Here is a 19,299-nt window from a genome sequence, read left to right as displayed (position 1 = left end):
CAATTATGCATACATTACATGTGTCAGATTAACCTGGTTGTAAGTTTTATTTGATAACAAAGGTAAAGTGTTCATAAATGCTCATTCCTTACGGTTTTTGCCTCTAAAGCATGGTCATCTGCTCATAACTCTTTCAAATTTTTATTAGAGGGAATACTGTTATACAGAGAGGTAAAAGCAGCCTCATAGACTGGTACCAGTTTTATTCTCATCAATAATTCAGACATGTTGTAAAGGTGCATTTTATTTTAATATTATACCTTAGCCTTACAGCAAGCTCCTTAGGAGTACAATGGGGAAAAAAAAAAAAAGAACATTCACTATAATGAATGTTTAAATACCTGCATTAAAAACAAATGCACAATAAAAATATATGTTTATAAAAAATAAAAAAATTAAAAACAAAAAAACAAATGCACAGGGGCGCCTGGGTGGCTCAGTGAATTAAAGCCTCTGCCTTCGGCCCAGGTCATGATCCCAGGGTCCTGGGATCGAGCCCCACATTGGGCTTTCTGCTCCGCTGGGAGCCTGCTTCCTCCTCTCTCTCTCTGCCTGCCTCTCTGCCTACTTGTGATCTCTGTCTGTCAAATAAACAAATAAAATCTTAAAACAAACAAACAAACAAACAAATGCACAAGGGGCCCCTGGATGGCTCAGTATGTTAAGCACCTGCCTCTTAGTTTCTGCTCTGGGTTGAGACTGAGCCCTACACTGGGCTCCTTACTTAGTAGAGAGTCTGCTTAAGATTCTCTCTCCTTCATGCTCTGCCCTTCCCACTTGTGTGTGTGCTTGCTCTCTATCTCTCTATCTCTCTAATAAGTATTTTTTTTAAAAAATGCCCAAAGGGAGCGCCTGGTTGGCTCAGTGGGTTAAAGCCTCTGCATTCGGCTCAGGTCATGATCCCAGGGTCCTGGGATCGAGCCCCGCATCAGGATCTCTGCTCAGCAGGAGCCTGCTTCCTCCTCTCTCTCTCTGCCTACTTGTGACCTCTGTCTATCAAATAAATAAAATCTTTTAAAAATAAAATAAAAAGTGCCCAAGGGCCCCTAAATGGCTCAGCCAGTAGGATGGGCAAATCTTGATCTCAGGGTCATGAGTTCAAGCTCCATGGTGAGCATAAACCATATATTAAAAGAAACACACACACACGCCCATATTGCTAAGTGAAATATGTCAGACAAATGCTGTATTTTCTCACATATATGCAGAATTCTGAAAAAGCCAAATTTGTAGAATGGTGATTACTGTGGCTGGGGATAATGACAAGATATTGGTCAAAGAATACAAACTGCCAACTATAGGATAAATAAGTTCTGGGGATCTAATGCACAGCATGAGGACTAAAATTAACCATATTGTGGGGCACCTGGGTGGCTCAGTCAGTTAAGTGGCTGCCTTCAGCAAAGGTCATGATCTCTGGATTCTGGGATCAAATCCCACATCAGTGTTCCTGCTAAGTGGGGAGTCTGTTTCTCTCTGTCCCTCTGCCCCTTCCCCCAGTGCTCGTTCTAATAAATAAATAAAATCTTTTTTAAAATAAATAAATAAATAAAATTAACAATATTATAAACAGTATAGAGGTTCCCCAAAAAGTTAAAAATAGAGGTACCTTATGACCCTTCAATTGCAATATTAGGTATTTATCCAAAGGTTACAAACACAGTAATTCAAAGAGGCACATGAACTCCAATGTTTATTGCCCCAATGTCCACATGTCCACAATAGCCAAACGATGGAAAGAGCCTAGATGTTCATCAACAGATGAATAAAGATGTGAAATATATACACAATGGAATATTAGTCAGTCATCAAAAAGAATGAAATCTTGCCACTTGTAATGACATGGATGGAATTAGATGGTATTATGCTAAGTGAAACAAGTCAGTCAGAGAGAGACAATATCATATGATTTCATTCATATGTGGAATTTAAGAAGTAAAACTGATGAACATAGGGGAAGGAAAGGAAAAATAAGATGGAAATGGAGCAGGAGACAAACCATAAGAGACTCTTAATCATAGGAAACAAAGTGAGGGTTGCTGGAGGGGAGAAGGGTGGGAGTATGGGGTAACTGGGGGTGGGCATTAAGGAGGGCACTTGATGGAATAAGCACTGGGTGTGACATGCAACTGATGAATCATTAAATTCTACCTCTGAAACTAATATGTTATTATGTTATACTATTTTTATACTATTTGTTAATTAAATTCAATTTAAAAAATTTTTTATAAATACTGTATCATATATTCAAGAGAAGTTAAAATAGTATATCATAAAGGTTTTCACCACAAAAAAAATGGTAATTATGTGAGAGGATAGAGATATTAACTAACCTTATTGTGGTAATCATTTTGCAATACATGAGTATCAAATTATCATATTGTATCCCTAGATCTATAATTCTCAATACTCTTAGAGGGAAAAAATAAAATCATAAATCTTACTTTCCAAAATCAACACATCTAAAAATAAAGTTCTCCTTTCACTAAAAAAAAGACCTAGTAGCCCAAGTTTTACTTCTCTGATACTTGGCATATCAGTGTTTACTTTTAGAAGAAATAGGTTTCACAATTACATGGTCAATTAATCTTTGACAAAGCTGGAAAGAATATCCAGTCTCTTTAAAACAGTTTCTTCAACAAATGGTTTTGCGAACATTGTTTTGTGAACAATGGTTTTGTGAACCTAAATGTGAGACAGGAAACCATTAAAATCCTAAAGGGGAACACAGGTAGTAAACTCTTTGACATCAACCATAGCAACTTCCTAACAGATAGGCCTCCAAAGGTAAGAGAAACGGAAGCAAAGATAAAGTATTAGGACTTCATCAAAATAAAAAGCTCTGCACAGTGAAAAAAATAATCAACAAAACCAAAAGACAACCTACAGGATGGGAGAAGATATTTGCAAAGGACATAGCCAATAAAGGGTTGGTATCCAAAATACATGAAGAACTTATCAAACAACACCCAAAATACAAATAATACAGTTTTTTTTAAAAATGGTCAGAAGACACGAACGGACATTTTTTCCAAAGAAGACAACAAGATGGCCAACAGACACATGAAAAGATCCTCAACATCATTCATCATCAGGGAAACACAGAACAACACTACAATGAGATATGACCTCACATTTGTCAGAACGGCTAAAATTAACAACACAGGAAACAAAAGGTGTTGGTAAGGATGTGGAGAAAGGGGAACCCTCTTGCACTGTGGGTGGGAATGCAAGCTGGTGCAACCATTCTGGAAAACAGTACGGAGGTACCTCCGTTAAAGTTAAAAAGGGAACTACCATATGATCCAGCAAAGCTGTATTAGGTATTTATCCAACAATACTAAGCCAAAGGGATACAAGCACTCTGATGTCTACAGCAACATTATCAACAACAGCCAAATTATGGAAAGAGTCAAATGTCCATCAACTGACAAACAGGTAAATAACAGTGATATGTACAAACACACAAACACACACACACACACACAGTGAAATATCACTCAGCCATTTAAAAAAAAAGAAAAAAAGAAATCTTGCCATTTGCAACAATGTGGGTGGAACTAGAGAGTATAGCGCTAAGCAAAATAAGTCAGAGAAAATACCATATGATTTCACTCATATGCGGAATTTAAGAAAGAAAACAAAAGAACGTGGGGGATGGCAAACCAAGAAATTGACTCAACTATAGAGAATAATCTGATGGTTACTAGAGGGGAGGGAGGTGGGTGATGAGTTAAACGGGAGATGAGGATTAAGGAAGGCATGTGTTGGGTCACCTGAGTGGCTCAGGCAGTTAAGCATCTGCCTTCAGCTCAGGCCATGTCCCAGCTAGGGTCCTGGGATCAAGTACCACACAGGATCCCTGCTCAGCAAGGAGCTTGCTTCTCCCTCTGCCTGCCATTCCCCTACTTGTGCTCTGTCTCTGACAAATAAATAAAATTTTAAAAAAATAAATAAATAAAAGGAGGGGGTGTTGTGATGAGGACCAGATACTACATGTTAAGTGTTGAATCACTAAATTCTATACCTGAAACTAATATTACACTGTTAAACTAATAGAACACTGTATGTTAACTAACTAGAATCTAAATAAAAACTTGGAGAAAAAAAAAAGAAATAGGTGTGTGGCATCTTTACAATCTTCAAAAACTAAAGCTTTTTGGCAGACAGTCCCTGCTTTGCTATGCTGCCTGCCACTCCCTTGCAATGTACTCAGTAAACTGATTTTCTTTGTTCTGCTCAGGTGACGTCTTTCACCGCCCACACTGCCGGTTTCCACCTGATCAGCTGCCCCACATTTGGGGGCTCCCATCTGACTGGGAGAGACACCACATCCGGTGGCCCATACGGGAGACTTTGTGCCCTCACCCCCTGGCCAAGGTTACTCCTGAATGAGGATCCAAAGCCCCAGGGGGAAACAGCTACACTGCCCTTGCCCAAAAAGATGAGGGGATGCCCCTCTTGCTCTAGGGAGGGATTCTTCCTTCCCTCTCCTTTCTCTTTCCAGCCTTCCAGCAATCTAACCAGAGTACTCTTCAGACCACTGAAGATCTCTGGCCCCAGGGTGGCTCCCTGGTGTGATCTGAAGGTCTGAGGGCCAACAGGTCAGACTGCCCAAGCCTGTGAGGGCAAAGGACCCCTTTCCTCTCCTCTATTCAATAAACTTCTATCTCCTTAAAAAGCAAACCAAAACTAAAGCTTTTAAATATGTTTTGCTCAGATTACATTAGATGTGTGGGTCTTTTTCAATGTTAAAGATTTGGCAAGCTTAAGAATCTACAGGACATACACTACCACAAAGAAATGCTGATCTATCTACAAAAGACTTAATCACATAGGCATTAAGATCAAACAAATATAAGCTTTCATTAGACACATTTAAAACTACCTGAGATGTCAAATCTCTTACTTATATAAGATTACAACTACACATTAAAACCAGGGGCTCTAGGTAGTAAATATTACGTTTACTTATTTACTTACAAGTCAAAGGAGGAAGTATGGGAGATTACCCCTGAGAAGAGCCAAACAATTATTTTAAAGAAAAAAAAAATGTTGTTGAATTGGCAGCCAGATACATTAATAACTAAAGGATACTTTTCACTGGCTGTAAGTTCACCAATCACAGGAAGATGAGCCCTAGGGATGATACAGTGGGGAGGAGGGAAAAAAGACAGTATTTCTAAAAGGGAGTGGATCAGAAAGAGAACAAAATAGAAAACTCGTGAAAGCAATTTCACTCTCAGATAACCAAAAACCCAGTTAAGTAAAACATCCTGCTTCCTGGCTGTGACGCAGAAGCAAGCCAATATTTTATTTGGAAGACCATCTGTATTACAAACTATAATTAGGGACACAGTCCATAAGCAGTCTACGTTTTCCAAACTTCTGTTCTTTACTCGCTTATAAACTTTTGGAAATAGTGTTTGATGAAGAAGAGGTGGCCATCAAAAGGGGTAATTCCTTTTTAGTTCCTATAACCATGACGCTGGGCCGGCCTGTCTTAGCGGCTTTCACACTCACAGTCTACTTCTGAGAGACCCACCATCATCACAGGAGCCCTGAATGGTACCTTGGGCAGAAATCTATCTTTACACTGGCTAATGGCCTCCAATAAACCTGGTATGAAGCTCTGCCCAAACAGGGATAAAGCGACTGGGTTTCCCATCAGGGAATTTAAACCACAGATACAGAAAAAGAATAGATTGGTAGGACAAACGGAAGTAGAAACAGACACAGAGGAAGGAACAACAGAGTAAGCAAATTACACGAACAGAAGAGCACTGGAGCAAGAATCAGCAGGTGCCTGTGACTCCTGACAGTCTAGTCACCAACGCTCTCAGAGCAACTGAGGCAGAGCCTCAGGCTCTGGCCCCAGGAGACCTGGCTATATAAGGGAGAAGCCCTTCACTGTTATTTGCATATGTAGTCTATTTTAAATCTCCATTTCTTTCTGTAACCTAGATGAATCCCTAATCCATTGAACCAAAAGATGTTAACGCAATGACAGCATTTTTCTTTCTATAAAAATAAAACTATGTAAGTATACTCTAACATGCTTCTTAAAAAGTAAAATAACTTGGATTAGACTTTTTAAATCAAGTACTACTAACCTGTTATATATTACCTTTCCTCTAAAGACCTCGTAAGAATAGGATATTTGTATGTGGGGGGAGGATGGTTGGCCAGTCAATTAAAGGAACACTAGATTCTTTTTTTCTTTTTTGTTTTCTATTATGTTATGTTAGTCACCATACAGTACATTGTTAGTTTCTGATGTAGTGTTCCATGATTCATTGTTTCTGTGTAACACCCAGTGCTCCATGTGGAAAACTGGTTACTTTGGTTGAACCATATTCTAACTCTTCTTACTATTAATACCCCTCATAATTTGAAGAAGACACTGCTGATGACAGTGGCTTCTACAATGGGATAAGGAAAGGGAGTTTTCAAAATGGATAAAAAACCTCAACATGAGGCAGGAATCCATCAGAATCCTAGAGGAGAACATAGGCAGTAACCTCTTCGACATCGGCCACAGCAACTTCTTTCAAGACATGTCTCCAAAGGCAAAGGAAACAAAAGCAAAAATGAACTTTTGGGACTTCATCAAGATCAAAAGCTTCTGCACAGCAAAGGAAACAGTCAACAAAACAAAGAGGCAACCCACGGAATGGTAGAAGATATTCGCAAATAACACTACAGAAAAGGGCTGATATCCAAGATCTATAAGGAACACCCCAAACTCAACACACACAAAACAGATAATCACGTCAAAAAACGGGAAGAAGAGGGACGCCTGGGTGGCTCAGTTGGTTAAGCAGCTGCCTTCCGCTCAGGTCAAGATCCCAGGGTCCTGGGATCGAGTCCCACATCGGGCTCCTTGCTTGGCAGGGAGCCTGCTTCTCCCTCTGCCTCTGCCTGCCTCTCTGTCTGCCTGTGCTCGCTCGCTCTCTCTCCCTGTCTCTGACAAATAAATAAAATCTTTAAAAAAAAAAAAAAAAACGGGAAGAAGACATGAATAGACACTTTTCCAAAGAAGACATACAAATGGCTAACAGATACATGAAAAAATGTTCATCATCACTAGCCATCAGAAAGATTCAAATTAAAACCACATTGAGATACCACCTTATACCAGTTAGAATGGCCAAACTTAACAAGACAGTAAACAACATGTGTTGGAGGGGATGTGGCGAAAGGGGAACCCTCTTACACTGTTGGTGGGAATGCAAGTTGGTGCAGCCTCTTTGGAGAACAGTGTGGAGATTCCTCAAGAAATTAAAAATAGAGCTTCCCTATCACCCTGCAATTGCACTCTTGGGTATTTACCCCAAAGATACAGATGTCGTGAAAAGAAGGGCCATTTGTACCCTAATGTTCATAGCAGCAATGGCCTCAGTTGCCAAACCATGGAAAGAACCAAGATGCCCTTCAACAGATGAATGGATAAAGAAGATATGGTCCATATATACAGTGGAGTATTATGCCTCCATCAGAAAGGATGAATACCCAACTTTTGCATCAATATGGACAGGACTGGAAGAGATTATGCTGAATGAAATAAGCCAAGCAGAGAGTCAATTATCATATGGTTTCGGATATTTGTGGAGCATAAGGAATATCACAGAGGACATGGGAAGCTGGAGAGGAGAAGGGAGTTGGGGAAAACTGGAGGGGGAGATGGATGAACTATGAGAGACTGTGGACTCTGAGGAACAACTGAGGGTTTTGGAGGGGAGAAGGGTGGGAGGTTGGGCGAGCTGGTGGTGGGTATTGTGGAGGGCACGTATTGCATGGAGCACTGGGTGTGATGCATAAACAATGAATTCTGGAACACTGAGAAGAAATTTTAAAAATAAATAAAGACTTTTTTTAAAAAAGGAATGGGAGTTTTCCTGTTGTCTCAGAATTTCAGTAAAAGCTCAAAGCTAAGAACAAGAAAAACAAGTTCCCCTACAATCTAAAAAGAGGTATTAGTCATATCCACGCAGGAATTACTTTAAGAAAAAAAAGAAGCAAAAACAGCCCTAAAACCAAAGTAGACCTGAAGAATGTAATCAAGGTAGAAAGCTGTTAGCTAAGTAAGGAATGTGGTAGCATCTCCCCCACATAAACCTCAAGCCAAAAGCAGGTGGCCCCCAAGGGAAGCATACAAAGAGATTAGGGTTGAGTGTATGATGAGATGGGCAACCCCCTCTCCAGCGGGATGCTTGTTTAGATGAGGAAATCCACATGCAGTTACCAAAGCAGACTATGGAAGCTTCCATGGAAGAACTTGTTGTAGGCCTCCATAAGCTAACTGAAGCTGGAATAGGGATTGAAAATAGGAGATGCTATGCTGTGTGTTATGCTTCCTGTGGTCTAAGTAGACACCATGAAAGGTGTACTGGGTAGAGCTGCCCTGATAGGAGCCCAGCCAAGAAGGTTAAGTGCAAAGGCAAGGGCTACCAGCAGAATGCAGTGGAGCAAGGGGCTCAAGCAGAGTCATAAGAGGTCCAAAAGCAGAGCAGTGGGGAGGTTCCCATGGGAACCCAGAAGAACCCACTGGTGAGCCCCTCAACAAAGTGCTAGCATGTCAGTGTCTATCACACAAAAGGCCTTTAACTGCTCACTTAAGAATTTGCTGTTTTGCTCTAATCTTCCATCCTCTCATCCTGACCCTAGAGAAGCTAGGCAAGCAGACACACGAGGAGGAGGGAAAGGGGAAGAACAAATCACCCCACCTTCTGCACTGTTGATCCTGGGACAGGCCTGAGCTAGAGGGAGGGGGAATTTTTAAATTATACAATCTTCATTTAGACTAGATGGCATCAATCATTACCTAAATATGAAGGTATATGAATCCCCCCGCCAAAGGTAAAAGAAAGCCATGGAGCATTAAGAGGTCAGGAATGGGGATCTAACAGAGCTTGTTTAAAGGACCTGGTGAGAAGGGTGTCTGGGTGGCTCGTTGGTTAGGTGTCTGCCTTCAGCTCAGGTCATGATCTCAGGGTCCTGGCATGGAGCCCTGCATCGGGCTCCCAGCTCAGCTTCTTCTGCCTCTTTCTCTCCCACCCACTCATGCTCTAATAAAAAATAAAATCTTAAGGAAAAAAAAAAAAAAAAGGAACCAGTGAGAAATTTTAAGCAGTTTTATGATTGTACCGACTGCATTATTTAATCTATTTTATAAAATGCTTACTTTTAACTGTTCCTTCTTTAATATCACACAAAACTCACCTTTGAAAAAAGGCCTCCTGCCTCTATCCTGTATCCTTTGAGGTCCTCCTGTAGTTTCTGCAAACACTGTATGACTCTTCTTTGATGCTTATCCTCTTTTAGCTCATGAGCTTTGATCAGAAAGTCATAGTGGTCCAGTGGGCCATTGCAAACAGCCAAAGCTTTTGAATAAACCTCTGCAGCCGTAATCGGAGATGTAATCTCAGGTGTCTGAACTGTATAGGCTATAAATAAAAATATACATAAAATTTTAGACTCCCTTAAATAAAGGGATTGCATAGAACTCTATAAGTTTCTTAATGGTCACATTAAAACCTTTCATTTTCAAGTATATATATGTGAACAGTTATTGTAAATCTCATTCTGATAAAAATAGAACACATTTTGGGGCACCTGGTGGGCTCAGCCAGTGGAGGGTGAGCTTCTTGATATCCGTGTCATGAGTTCAAGCCCCACCTTAGGCATGGAAACTACTTAAAAAAATAAAAAAGATAAAACACGTTTTGTTCAATGAATATAATCATCTCATCCTAATAAAAGAGTAAATCTCAAACCCTTAAGCTATCATTGTAACTCCACTTCTAGAAAACCTAACCTGCCATAGAATGCTTTGCCTCCACTCCATTAAATGGGCCACCTGCATTCATCAGATCCTTCCCCCACAGCTGGGCCGGCACCTTTGAGTTAAGCCTCATTCTGGTTCTTAAGTATCAAGGCAGACACAGAGATTAGTCACAAAGGGTTTTCTATTGCCCCTGTATTCCCTACCGGAAACCATACAGCATTCCAATATTATCCTGATTTCAATGCTTGTAAGATTCCTTTCCTTGGCCATAACTTTTAAGTTGAACACAAAGAGTTGAAACACAGCAGAGTGTCTGTTTCAAAGCAGTGAGGTCTTCTGATCCTTTTTTAGCCTCTCCTGGGAGAGAAATGATTGGCCATGGCAAGATCAATCATAACTCTATTCCTTATCTGGGCCAGGTACAATGAGCAAGTAACTCCCATTCTATTTTTATTTTTTCTTTTATGTAAGTGTAATTGATATACAATGTTCTATTAGTTTCCAGTGGACAACACAGTGATTCAACAATTCTATACCTTACACCACTCTCACCACAGTAAGTGCAGTTACCACGTGCCACCATATAAAGTTGTTATAATATTATTGCCTATCTCTCTCTGTAGTTTTAAGAAGCAACAATAAATAGCAGCAAACTGGCACTTTTTTTAGACAGGGCTGGTGCCCTTCTTTGAATCAAAGATTTTGCAAAGATACACTGCCAGTATTATCCTTGTTTCACTGAATACCGCGTTTCCATTGTTTCAGTAATAGGAAAATTACATACCCTAGGGGGAAAATTAACAGTCAATGTTATTTCCATCTTTTTCCCAAGAAAGGAAAGAAAATCCTAAATAAACCACGAGTGTTGGGGAGAGGGCAGGGCTGTCTTCTATTGGCTATTCTTCCTTTCTGAATAGTTTTAGCTGGGTACAAGGCTGCGCAGTTAAATAACCCATTTCTGGCCTCTCCAGCAGCCAGGCCCAACCCTATGACCAGATCTAACCAGAGGGATGTGAGCAGAAACATGTGCAGCTCTGGTACATGCCCTTAAAGAAAAAGGCATGCCTTGTTCCCCTCCCCCTCCCCTTCTTCTAGTTGGAATGTAAGTGTGATGCCTGCAGCTGGAAGAGCCAGCCTGGCAAGGAGAGGCCCACAGAACGCTGAGCAAAGCAGAGCAAAGTTCTCCAACAAAGCTGAGCTGCCAAACCAGCCCTGGGCCACCTACTGGATTTTTACATAAATGAATAAACTTCTCTCTTGCTCTTCAGCCAGGTCCTCAGCCAATCATCCACTGATACTACTCACTTTGTGGAGCAAATCTCTAATCCATCCCTCCCACTCTTCCTCATGCTAACCACCCTAGCTGGCGCTCTCATGATCTCTGGTTTGGCTTCCTTGCTTCTGATCACCTCCACTGCCCCAAATTTACCACTCACGATCTGGAAAAACCTTCCATCACCTACACAGATAATGTTGCTAAAATCCAAACTGGGATTTTATTAATATTTTTCTTAAAATTCATCTCATTGTTTAAAGGAGTGGTTTTCAAATATCAAACATAATTTTAACAGCAGCATCTTTTTTTTCTTTTTCTTTCTTTCCTTTTTTTTTTTTTTTTTTTTTAATACACAAAACCTTCCACGCCATCCTGAATTTATTAAAGAAAAAAACGGGAGGGGGGCACAAAATCCCATGCTCTTCCCATCTCCCTCATTTCTATAACTGTACCACCCCCACTTCCAAAGAAGCCCCTGAAGCCCCATTTCCACTTGATAGAAGCACATTAAGTACAAAGAGTGTACAGAAAAGAGTTAGCACAGCAGGCCTGAGATTACTGTCCTTAGAAGTGTTTACTTGCAAGGTGGGCTCTTGGCTGGGAATTTGGATTCCAAGAGGGTTCCCACCAATCCCAAAAATGGAAAGAGTGACTTATTGTGCCTACACTGTTTGTACCATGTACAAGCTACGTGGTTTATGCTGAACACCTAGTTTCCTTCTATCTGGCCAGATTTTTGGTACATGCTATGCAAAGAGAAGCTATGAGACCACCACCCCACCACCACCACCCTAGGCATTCAGTCTCTAATGAGCTTCCCTAATAGAAAACATTTCACATCTGTTGTCACAGTTCATTGCTGGAGAAATTAAGTTTTTCTTATGTGACTCCACTAGAAGACTCCTAGAAGCTTGGACCTAGTTTCTTCCAGACTTTGCCCAACATGCCTTTCAGCCAGGCTGATTGTGTTTATATCCTTTTGCTGTAATAAATCATAGTCATGAATACAACTATATGCTAAGTCTTGTGAATCCTCCTAGCAAATCATCAAACATGGAGGTAGTTTTGGTGATCCCCAAAAATAGTGTCCTCATTCAAGGATTCAAGAAATTCATAATAGGGCCCCAGCCTGTATTTCCAGACAACGTCCCCTCTACTCTCCAAAAAGCAGCCATTGATACAAGAAATGATTGTCTACCACATGTAATGTGTAATGGCGTAAAAGAGAATACCAGGGTTTTTTTATTGTTATTTCAAGAGGGGGTAGCAGGGAAAAAATTGTAGTAGTGATGTATCAAGATTAACTGGCATTAGCAAGTCAAATGAATTTGGATACAGAGAAACTGGTTATGAAACTACTCTAAGTGGGAAATAATCAAAGCCCAAAATAGGTTGGGCAAGAGCAGAAATGTCATGAAGCTAGTAAGAATGGAAAAATGCAAAGGTAGCTTCAATAATGTGAGTTGCCTTCTAGTCAAAAGTATGACTTACTGTGTCCCAAACACTTTCAATTCCTTCGTTTCATAGTCACGCCTTTGTTCATATAGATTCCCTGACTTGGACATCCTCCTCTTCCAATCTCTACCAACCTAATTTCTCCCTCACAAAATCTCACCATCCTTCAAAGTCCCTCAGCTCCCTACCATCAAACCTCCAGACTCGCCTGTATTTGCCGCATCCTTTTCTCTTTCCTTAGCCTTGGAGTTCTTGCTCATTCCAGCAAGGATATTGATGCTTTCTTATCCTCTAACCGGTGACCTTCAAATTTTGAAACCCTCCTGAGTATCATGACCCAATATTCACACACATATATGCAAATGAAAAACAAATTTCATGAAATAAGCGATTTAGTAAGAGTATGAAATGGTTAACAACAACCCTCCCCCCCCATGCACACACACAAAACACAACTATGCAAGGGGTACCTAGGTGGCTTAGTCAGTTAAGCATCTGCCTTCAGCTCAGGTCATGACCCCAGGGTCCTGGGATCGAGCCCCGTGTTACTTGTGCTTGCTCTCTATCTCTCTGTCAAATAAATTGAAAAAAAAAAAAAAACCCTTAAAAAAAATGTATGATATACTCTGGTATTTTAATGTATATTTTACTATATATATTCTTATATACATGACATATATCTGTGCCAAGAACCACTAGATTTAGTTATATTAAAGGCCATATATTATATTTTTGTACTTTTTGTTTTCTGTCTGTCCCCACCAGAGTAGATGTTTGAGTATATGCTCTTTGAGGACAGGAATTTTTGTCTGCTTTGTTCAATGCTGTACTGCCCAGTGAAAAGTGCCTGGTACATAATTGGTGCTTATTAAAAATAATCTTGAATGCCCTCCCTTCCTACCTTTCCAGAGATGTCATTCTCTTCATTAACCAGCCTTGTATTATGTCATCAACCTTCCCCCTCTCTACCTGCTTTTTCATACCAATGCAACCCTTTCCTGTCTTAAAATTATAATAACAAAACCTCATTGATCCCCCAGTCATGAGACATCTGCTCTACCCTCCTTTCCTTCACAGCAAAACCACTTGAAAAAGTTACCTTTATTTTTTCTGGCAACTCCCTCAACCCCTGCTCAATTCCCAACCCACTGTGGTCAAGGTTCTACTGAGATAGCTTCTGTCAAGCCCATCCAAGACCTGCTGTTGCCAAACCCAGAAGCTACTCCTCAGTCTTCATGTTCCTTCTCACAATCATCAAATAGCTAATTTTTAAAATTAGTCATTGGAAAGATCAGGACTGTGAGCAAAGTATGTTGTTTCTCTTGGCATCTGCCTTTAGAGAGGATTACTGTTCTTTGCTTCTACTGTTATTTTTTACTAGCCTAACATCTTTATTTAGTACTATATACTTCATTTGCATTTTTTAAAGAAAATCAAGGCACACTGAAGATAAGACATCACTTGAGCTAGTCAGCAGACATAAAAAGAGAAATAGCGGTTATCCAGTTTTGCACGTAAGGAGCCTGAAAGTTGCAATTCCATCCTAACAATGAAAAAGCTGAACAGACTGAAAAACCAACATCTCTTCTCAGCTCCATAATACAAGGGAAGATTCAGGGCAAACCATTGCCCCCCAGATTAAAGAGAAGTACAGGCAAATACAGATAGCAATAGCTTACAAGAGGAGAGACTTGTAAGTGGAAACCAGGCAGGAAAACCTAAAACATAGTTGAAAAATTGCTAGAAGCTCAATATGGACAACTCAAGAGTTAAAAACTCCAGTGGTACCCAGTTATAGAGGGGCACTCACACTTTTCTGAATTTTATCTATAGGAATTCAACCAAGTTCTTAGTGAAGTATGGGAAAATCCCCCTGTGCTTCTGGCATGGACAGGGGAAAAGAAACCTTTTTTTAAAAAGATTTCACTTTTTTAATAAATATTTTATTTATTTATTTGTCAGAGAGAGAGAGAGCACACACAAGCAGGGGGAACAATAGGCAGAGGGAGAAGCAGGGTCCCTTCTGAGCAAGGAGCCTGATGTAGGTAGGTCTCGATCCCAGAACCTTGGGATCATGATTTGAGCTGAAAGCAGACACTTAATGGATTGAACCACCCAGAAACCCCTAAGATTTTATTTTTAAGTAATATTGAAACCTAGTGCGGGGCTCAAACTCACAACCCTGAGATCAAAAATCACACTCTCCACCAACTGAAACCATTTTAAAATATACCAGAGCATTCTGTTATTCCTAACAAGGCCTGCTCTTAGGGGAAGGTAGTTAAGGAACCTAACCTGCTAGGTATTGTCAGAGCCTATTGACCTGGGGAAAGGAAAATGCCCAACTCCACTCAACTCTAGCCTTCCATATGGGAGAAAGGAAATGGGGCTCAACTCCAGCCCACTCGTGCTATCACACCAAAGAGGGAAGAAAAAACATTTCTGAAGCTCATAATCCAGACACGTGGGCTCCCTAAAACATGGAGATCTAATTATAGGACCATAAAACACTTCCTCTCCCCACGTCTCACCATATTACTGAACGCCTATTTATAGTAATTCCTTTTACTTGGATATCATGCCCAAGAAAAAATTACAAGATATACTAAAAAGCAAACAACAATTTGGAGAGATGAAACAAGCATCAGAACCAGACATGGCAGGGATGTTGGAATTACCAGACCAGAAGTTTAAAACAACTACGGTTAACGTGCTAAGGGCTCTAATGTATAAAGTAGATAGCATACAAAAACATCTAAGCAATATAAGCAGAGAGATGTAAATCCTAGGGGAAAAAAAGGACCAAAAAGAAATGCTAGAGATTGAAAACACTGTTAACAGAAATGAAGAATGCTTTTGATCAGATTAGTAAACTAGACACAGGTGAGGAAAGAATCTTAGCACTTGAGGATGTATCAATAGAATTCTTCAGAACTCTGAGGCAAAGAATAGCTGGGGGAGGGGGGTAGGGACTAAAATCCAAGGACTACTAGACAACTGCAAAAGGTATAGTATATACATTATGGGAATACCAGAAGAAGAAGAAAGAGAAAGAAACAGAAAAAATACTGGAAACAATAATAACTGAGAAGTTTCCCAAATAAATGACAGACACCAAACCACAAATCCAGGAAGCCAAGTAGAATAAATGCCAAGAGTATTATACCTAGACATATAACTTTTAAACTACATAAAAATCAAAGATAAAGAAAAATTCTTAGGGCACTGGGATGGCTCAGTCAGTTAAGCATCTCACTTTTGATTTCAGCTCAGGTCGTGATCCTGACATGGGTCATGACAAGCCCCAAACAGGATTCCATGCTGGGAATGGAGCCTGCTTAAGAGTCTTGCTCTCCCTTTTCTTCTACCCCTCACCCCTCTAAAAAAAAAAAAAAGAAAGAAAGAAAGAAAGGAAGGAAGGAAGGAAGGAAGGAAGGGGGGGAAAAAATCCTTAAAGAAGCCGAAGAAAAATATACCTAACCTATGCTCCTCCTCAGAAACCTATTCAAGCCAGAAGAGAGTAGAGTGAAATATTATTGGTAGAAGAAAACTTACCAACCTAGAATTCCGAATCCTGCAAAGTTACCTTTCAAGAGTAAAGGAAAAATGAAGACTTTCTCAAATAAAAAAATTAAAGGAATTTTTTGCCAGAAGACATGCCTTGCAAGAAATGTTAAATGAAGCTCTTCAGAAAGAATGAAAATAATATGGATCAGAAAGTCAGATCCATAAAGAAAGAATGTTTAAGAAGGAATAAGTGAAAGTAAAATAAAACTTTTACTTTCCTTATTCTTAATTGATTTAACACATAACATGTAACATTCACCAAACAGACCACATTCCAGGCTATTAGACACACCTTAAAGTTAAAAGAAATCATACAATGTCTGCTCTAGACAACAACAAAATTTAACTAGAAATCAGTAGCAGAAAAACAACAGGAAAATTCTAAAATATACAGAGATTAAACAATACATTTCTAACATATGGGTCAAAGAAGAAATCTGAAGAAAAATGTAAAAGATCTAACACCCTTCCAACTCAAAATGGATCATGGACTTAAACGTAAAACACAAAGCTATCAAACTCCTAGAAGGCAACATAGGAGAAACATAAAAGTCACAGAAGAAACCTACATAAATAATCTTGTGTAGATACAACACCAAAGGAATAATCTATGAAAGAAATAATCAATAAGCTAGACTTTATTAAAATTTAAAACTTTGTTCTGTGAAAGACAATGTCATGGCATCATTAGAAGTCAAGACACAAAATGGGAGAAAATATTTGCAAAAGACCCATCTGATAAAGGACTGTTGTACAAAATATACAAAGAACTCTTAAAATTCATAACAAGATAACAAACAGTCCAATTTACAAATCGGCCAAATGGGGTGCCTGGGTGGCTCAGTGGGTTAAGGCCTCTGCCTTAGGCTCAGATCAGGATCTCAGGATCCTGGGATCGAGCCCCACGTCGGGTTCTCTGCTCAGCGGGGAGCCTGCTTCCCCCTCTTTCTCTCTCTACCTGCCTCTCTGCCTACTTGTGCTCTCTATCTGTCAAATAAATAAATAAAATTTAAATAAATAAATAAATAAAATAAAAATGGGCCAAAGACTTTGACACCTCAGCAAAGAAAATATACAGATGGCAAAGAAGCACATGAAAAAATCTCTACACCATATGTCATTGGGGAAATGCAAACTGAAACAACAATGGCAAACCACGATACACCTATTAGAATGGCCAAAATGCAGAGCACTGACAAATGCTGCCCAGAATGTGGAGCAACAGAAACTCTCATTCATTCCTGGTGGGAATTCAAAATGCTAAAACTGCTTTAGAAGATAGTTTGGCAGTTTCTTACAAGAATAAACATACTGTTGGGGCACCTGGGTGGCTCAGTGGGTTAAGCCGCTGCCTTCGGCTCAGGTCATGATCTCAGGGTCCTGGGATCGAGTCCCGCATCGGGCTCTCTGCTTGGCAGGGAGCCTGCTTCCTCCTCTCTCTCTCTGCCTGCCTCTGTGCCTCTATGCCTACTTGTGATCTCTGTCAAATAAATAAATAAAATCTTAAAAAAAAAAAAAAAGAATAAACATACTGTTACTATATAATCCAGCAATCATGCTCCCTGGTATTCACCTAGAGGAGTTAAAAATTTAAATCCACCAAAAAACTCTGCCTCCAGATGTTTACAGTAGGCAAATGGGCAAATAAATTAGTATATCGAGACAAGGGAATATTATTCAGCACTAAAAAGAAATGTGCTACCAAGCCATGAAAACACATGGAGAAAATTTAAATGCCTATAACTAAGTGAAAGAGCCAATTTGAAAAAGCTGGATATTATAAGGTCAGACATTCTCACTATGTGACATTCTGGAAAGGGCAAAACGATGGGAACAGTAAAAGGATCAGTGGTAGACAAAGGGTGGGAGGCAGGGAGGAGGGAAAAGACAGAGCACAGAAGATTTTTAGGATAGTGAAAATACTCTGTATGATTCTGTAACGATGGCTACACCTCATTCATTACGTTTAAGAGTGAACCCAAATGTAAAGCATGGACTTTAGGTAATTATTAATAATGAGTCCTCATGGGTCCATCAGTTCTAACAAATGTTAACACTCTGGCGGGGGAATCCGTGCATGTTTGGGGGAAGGGGAGTAGGGAGAATATGGTAAATCTCTGTACCTTCCTCTCAATTTTGCTATGAACCTAAAACTGATCTTGGGGGAGGGGTAAGTCTAAAAAAGAGAGAGAATCAGGCAGACAAGACAGTCAAGGCTGAGAGATTGGCCGGCTTAGGCCTGGATAGCAGCTGTATAAATTGAAACACAAAAGACTTCTCAAAAGCGGCACTAAATGAAATCTGTTACTACATCAGTGTACACAAATTATGGGATGCTGCTGCCATATTATTTTGATTTGTATTAATTTGTCTTATTGTACTCCAAATGGACAGTGGGGAAATGCCATTCTGAAGCTCCACACACTGATCTACAAACATAAATGGAAGATTTTAGAGGCCCATAAAGTCTGCCCAGGCTACTATTTCAATTTTGTACTTTATTTTACTACTTTCTCCTAAATAAGTTTTAGGAAGATTCCATGAAACTCCAAAGCCCATGTGCCGCAAGACGTAAGTCGATATCATGATGTCCTCCTGTCTGAATGATTACAACTTCCTAGATAGTATTTTGACAATTATTCCCATCTACATACACTCACCCCCAAGAAAAATAGTTTCACCAGCCTTTCACTGCATTTGTGATTACTTACATTGGTTGGTTTTGTTTTTTGTTGTTTTTTGGGGGTGGAAGTGAACACAACCTCAAGATTTTACTGTCTTCATATTAAGCAAGAGATGAAACTTAGAACTGGGTCACTTGACCCTTTCTCTTTTTATCACCTCCCAGTTTAAAATGTCTTAATGGCCAGCACTGTCTAGGTCTGCAGTTGGGCTCAATGCATTCAAGCATCAGTACCATCTCCTTTGCTTTTTAGTTTTAGCTTTTTCCCAGAAAATCTGCTTAGTCTGCTACCATAGCATCTCTGCTTCCTGTAATAAGACTGATGCAGCGAACAAAGGCAAAAGAAAAAAAAATAAGTTTCCTTGTAACTTATAGCCCATTGACAAGTCCTTGAGATAGGCAGAATGACCTTCAGAGGAACTCAACTGCCTCAATGTTAATACTTTGCTAAGGACAGAAGGCAATCTCAACATTAGCCTGACCTCCAGGATCCTAAAAGTCTGCTTTAACATACAAAAATCCCTTTGGAAA

General features: G+C 39.8%; 1 protein-coding gene across 5 annotated transcripts in view; it reads right to left on the bottom strand.

Moving 5' to 3' along the window:
• AFG1L (AFG1 like ATPase) overlaps window positions 1-19,299 on the bottom strand; it is a 225,986-nt gene that overhangs the window by 175,649 nt on the left and 31,038 nt on the right. For all 5 annotated transcript variants that reach the window (XM_059401156.1, XM_059401155.1, XM_059401157.1 and 2 more), the window contains exon 3: window positions 9,223-9,446. In XM_059401156.1, the coding sequence (XP_059257139.1) occupies window positions 9,223-9,446 (224 nt within the window). The remainder of the gene's footprint in view (window positions 1-9,222; window positions 9,447-19,299) is intronic.

This window comes from Mustela nigripes, chromosome 5, assembly GCF_022355385.1.
Source record: "Mustela nigripes isolate SB6536 chromosome 5, MUSNIG.SB6536, whole genome shotgun sequence".
Taxonomy (NCBI): Eukaryota; Metazoa; Chordata; class Mammalia; order Carnivora; family Mustelidae; genus Mustela; species Mustela nigripes.
The sequence above is the reverse complement of the archived record's forward strand: the minus strand, read 5'-3'. Positions and strand labels throughout refer to the sequence as shown.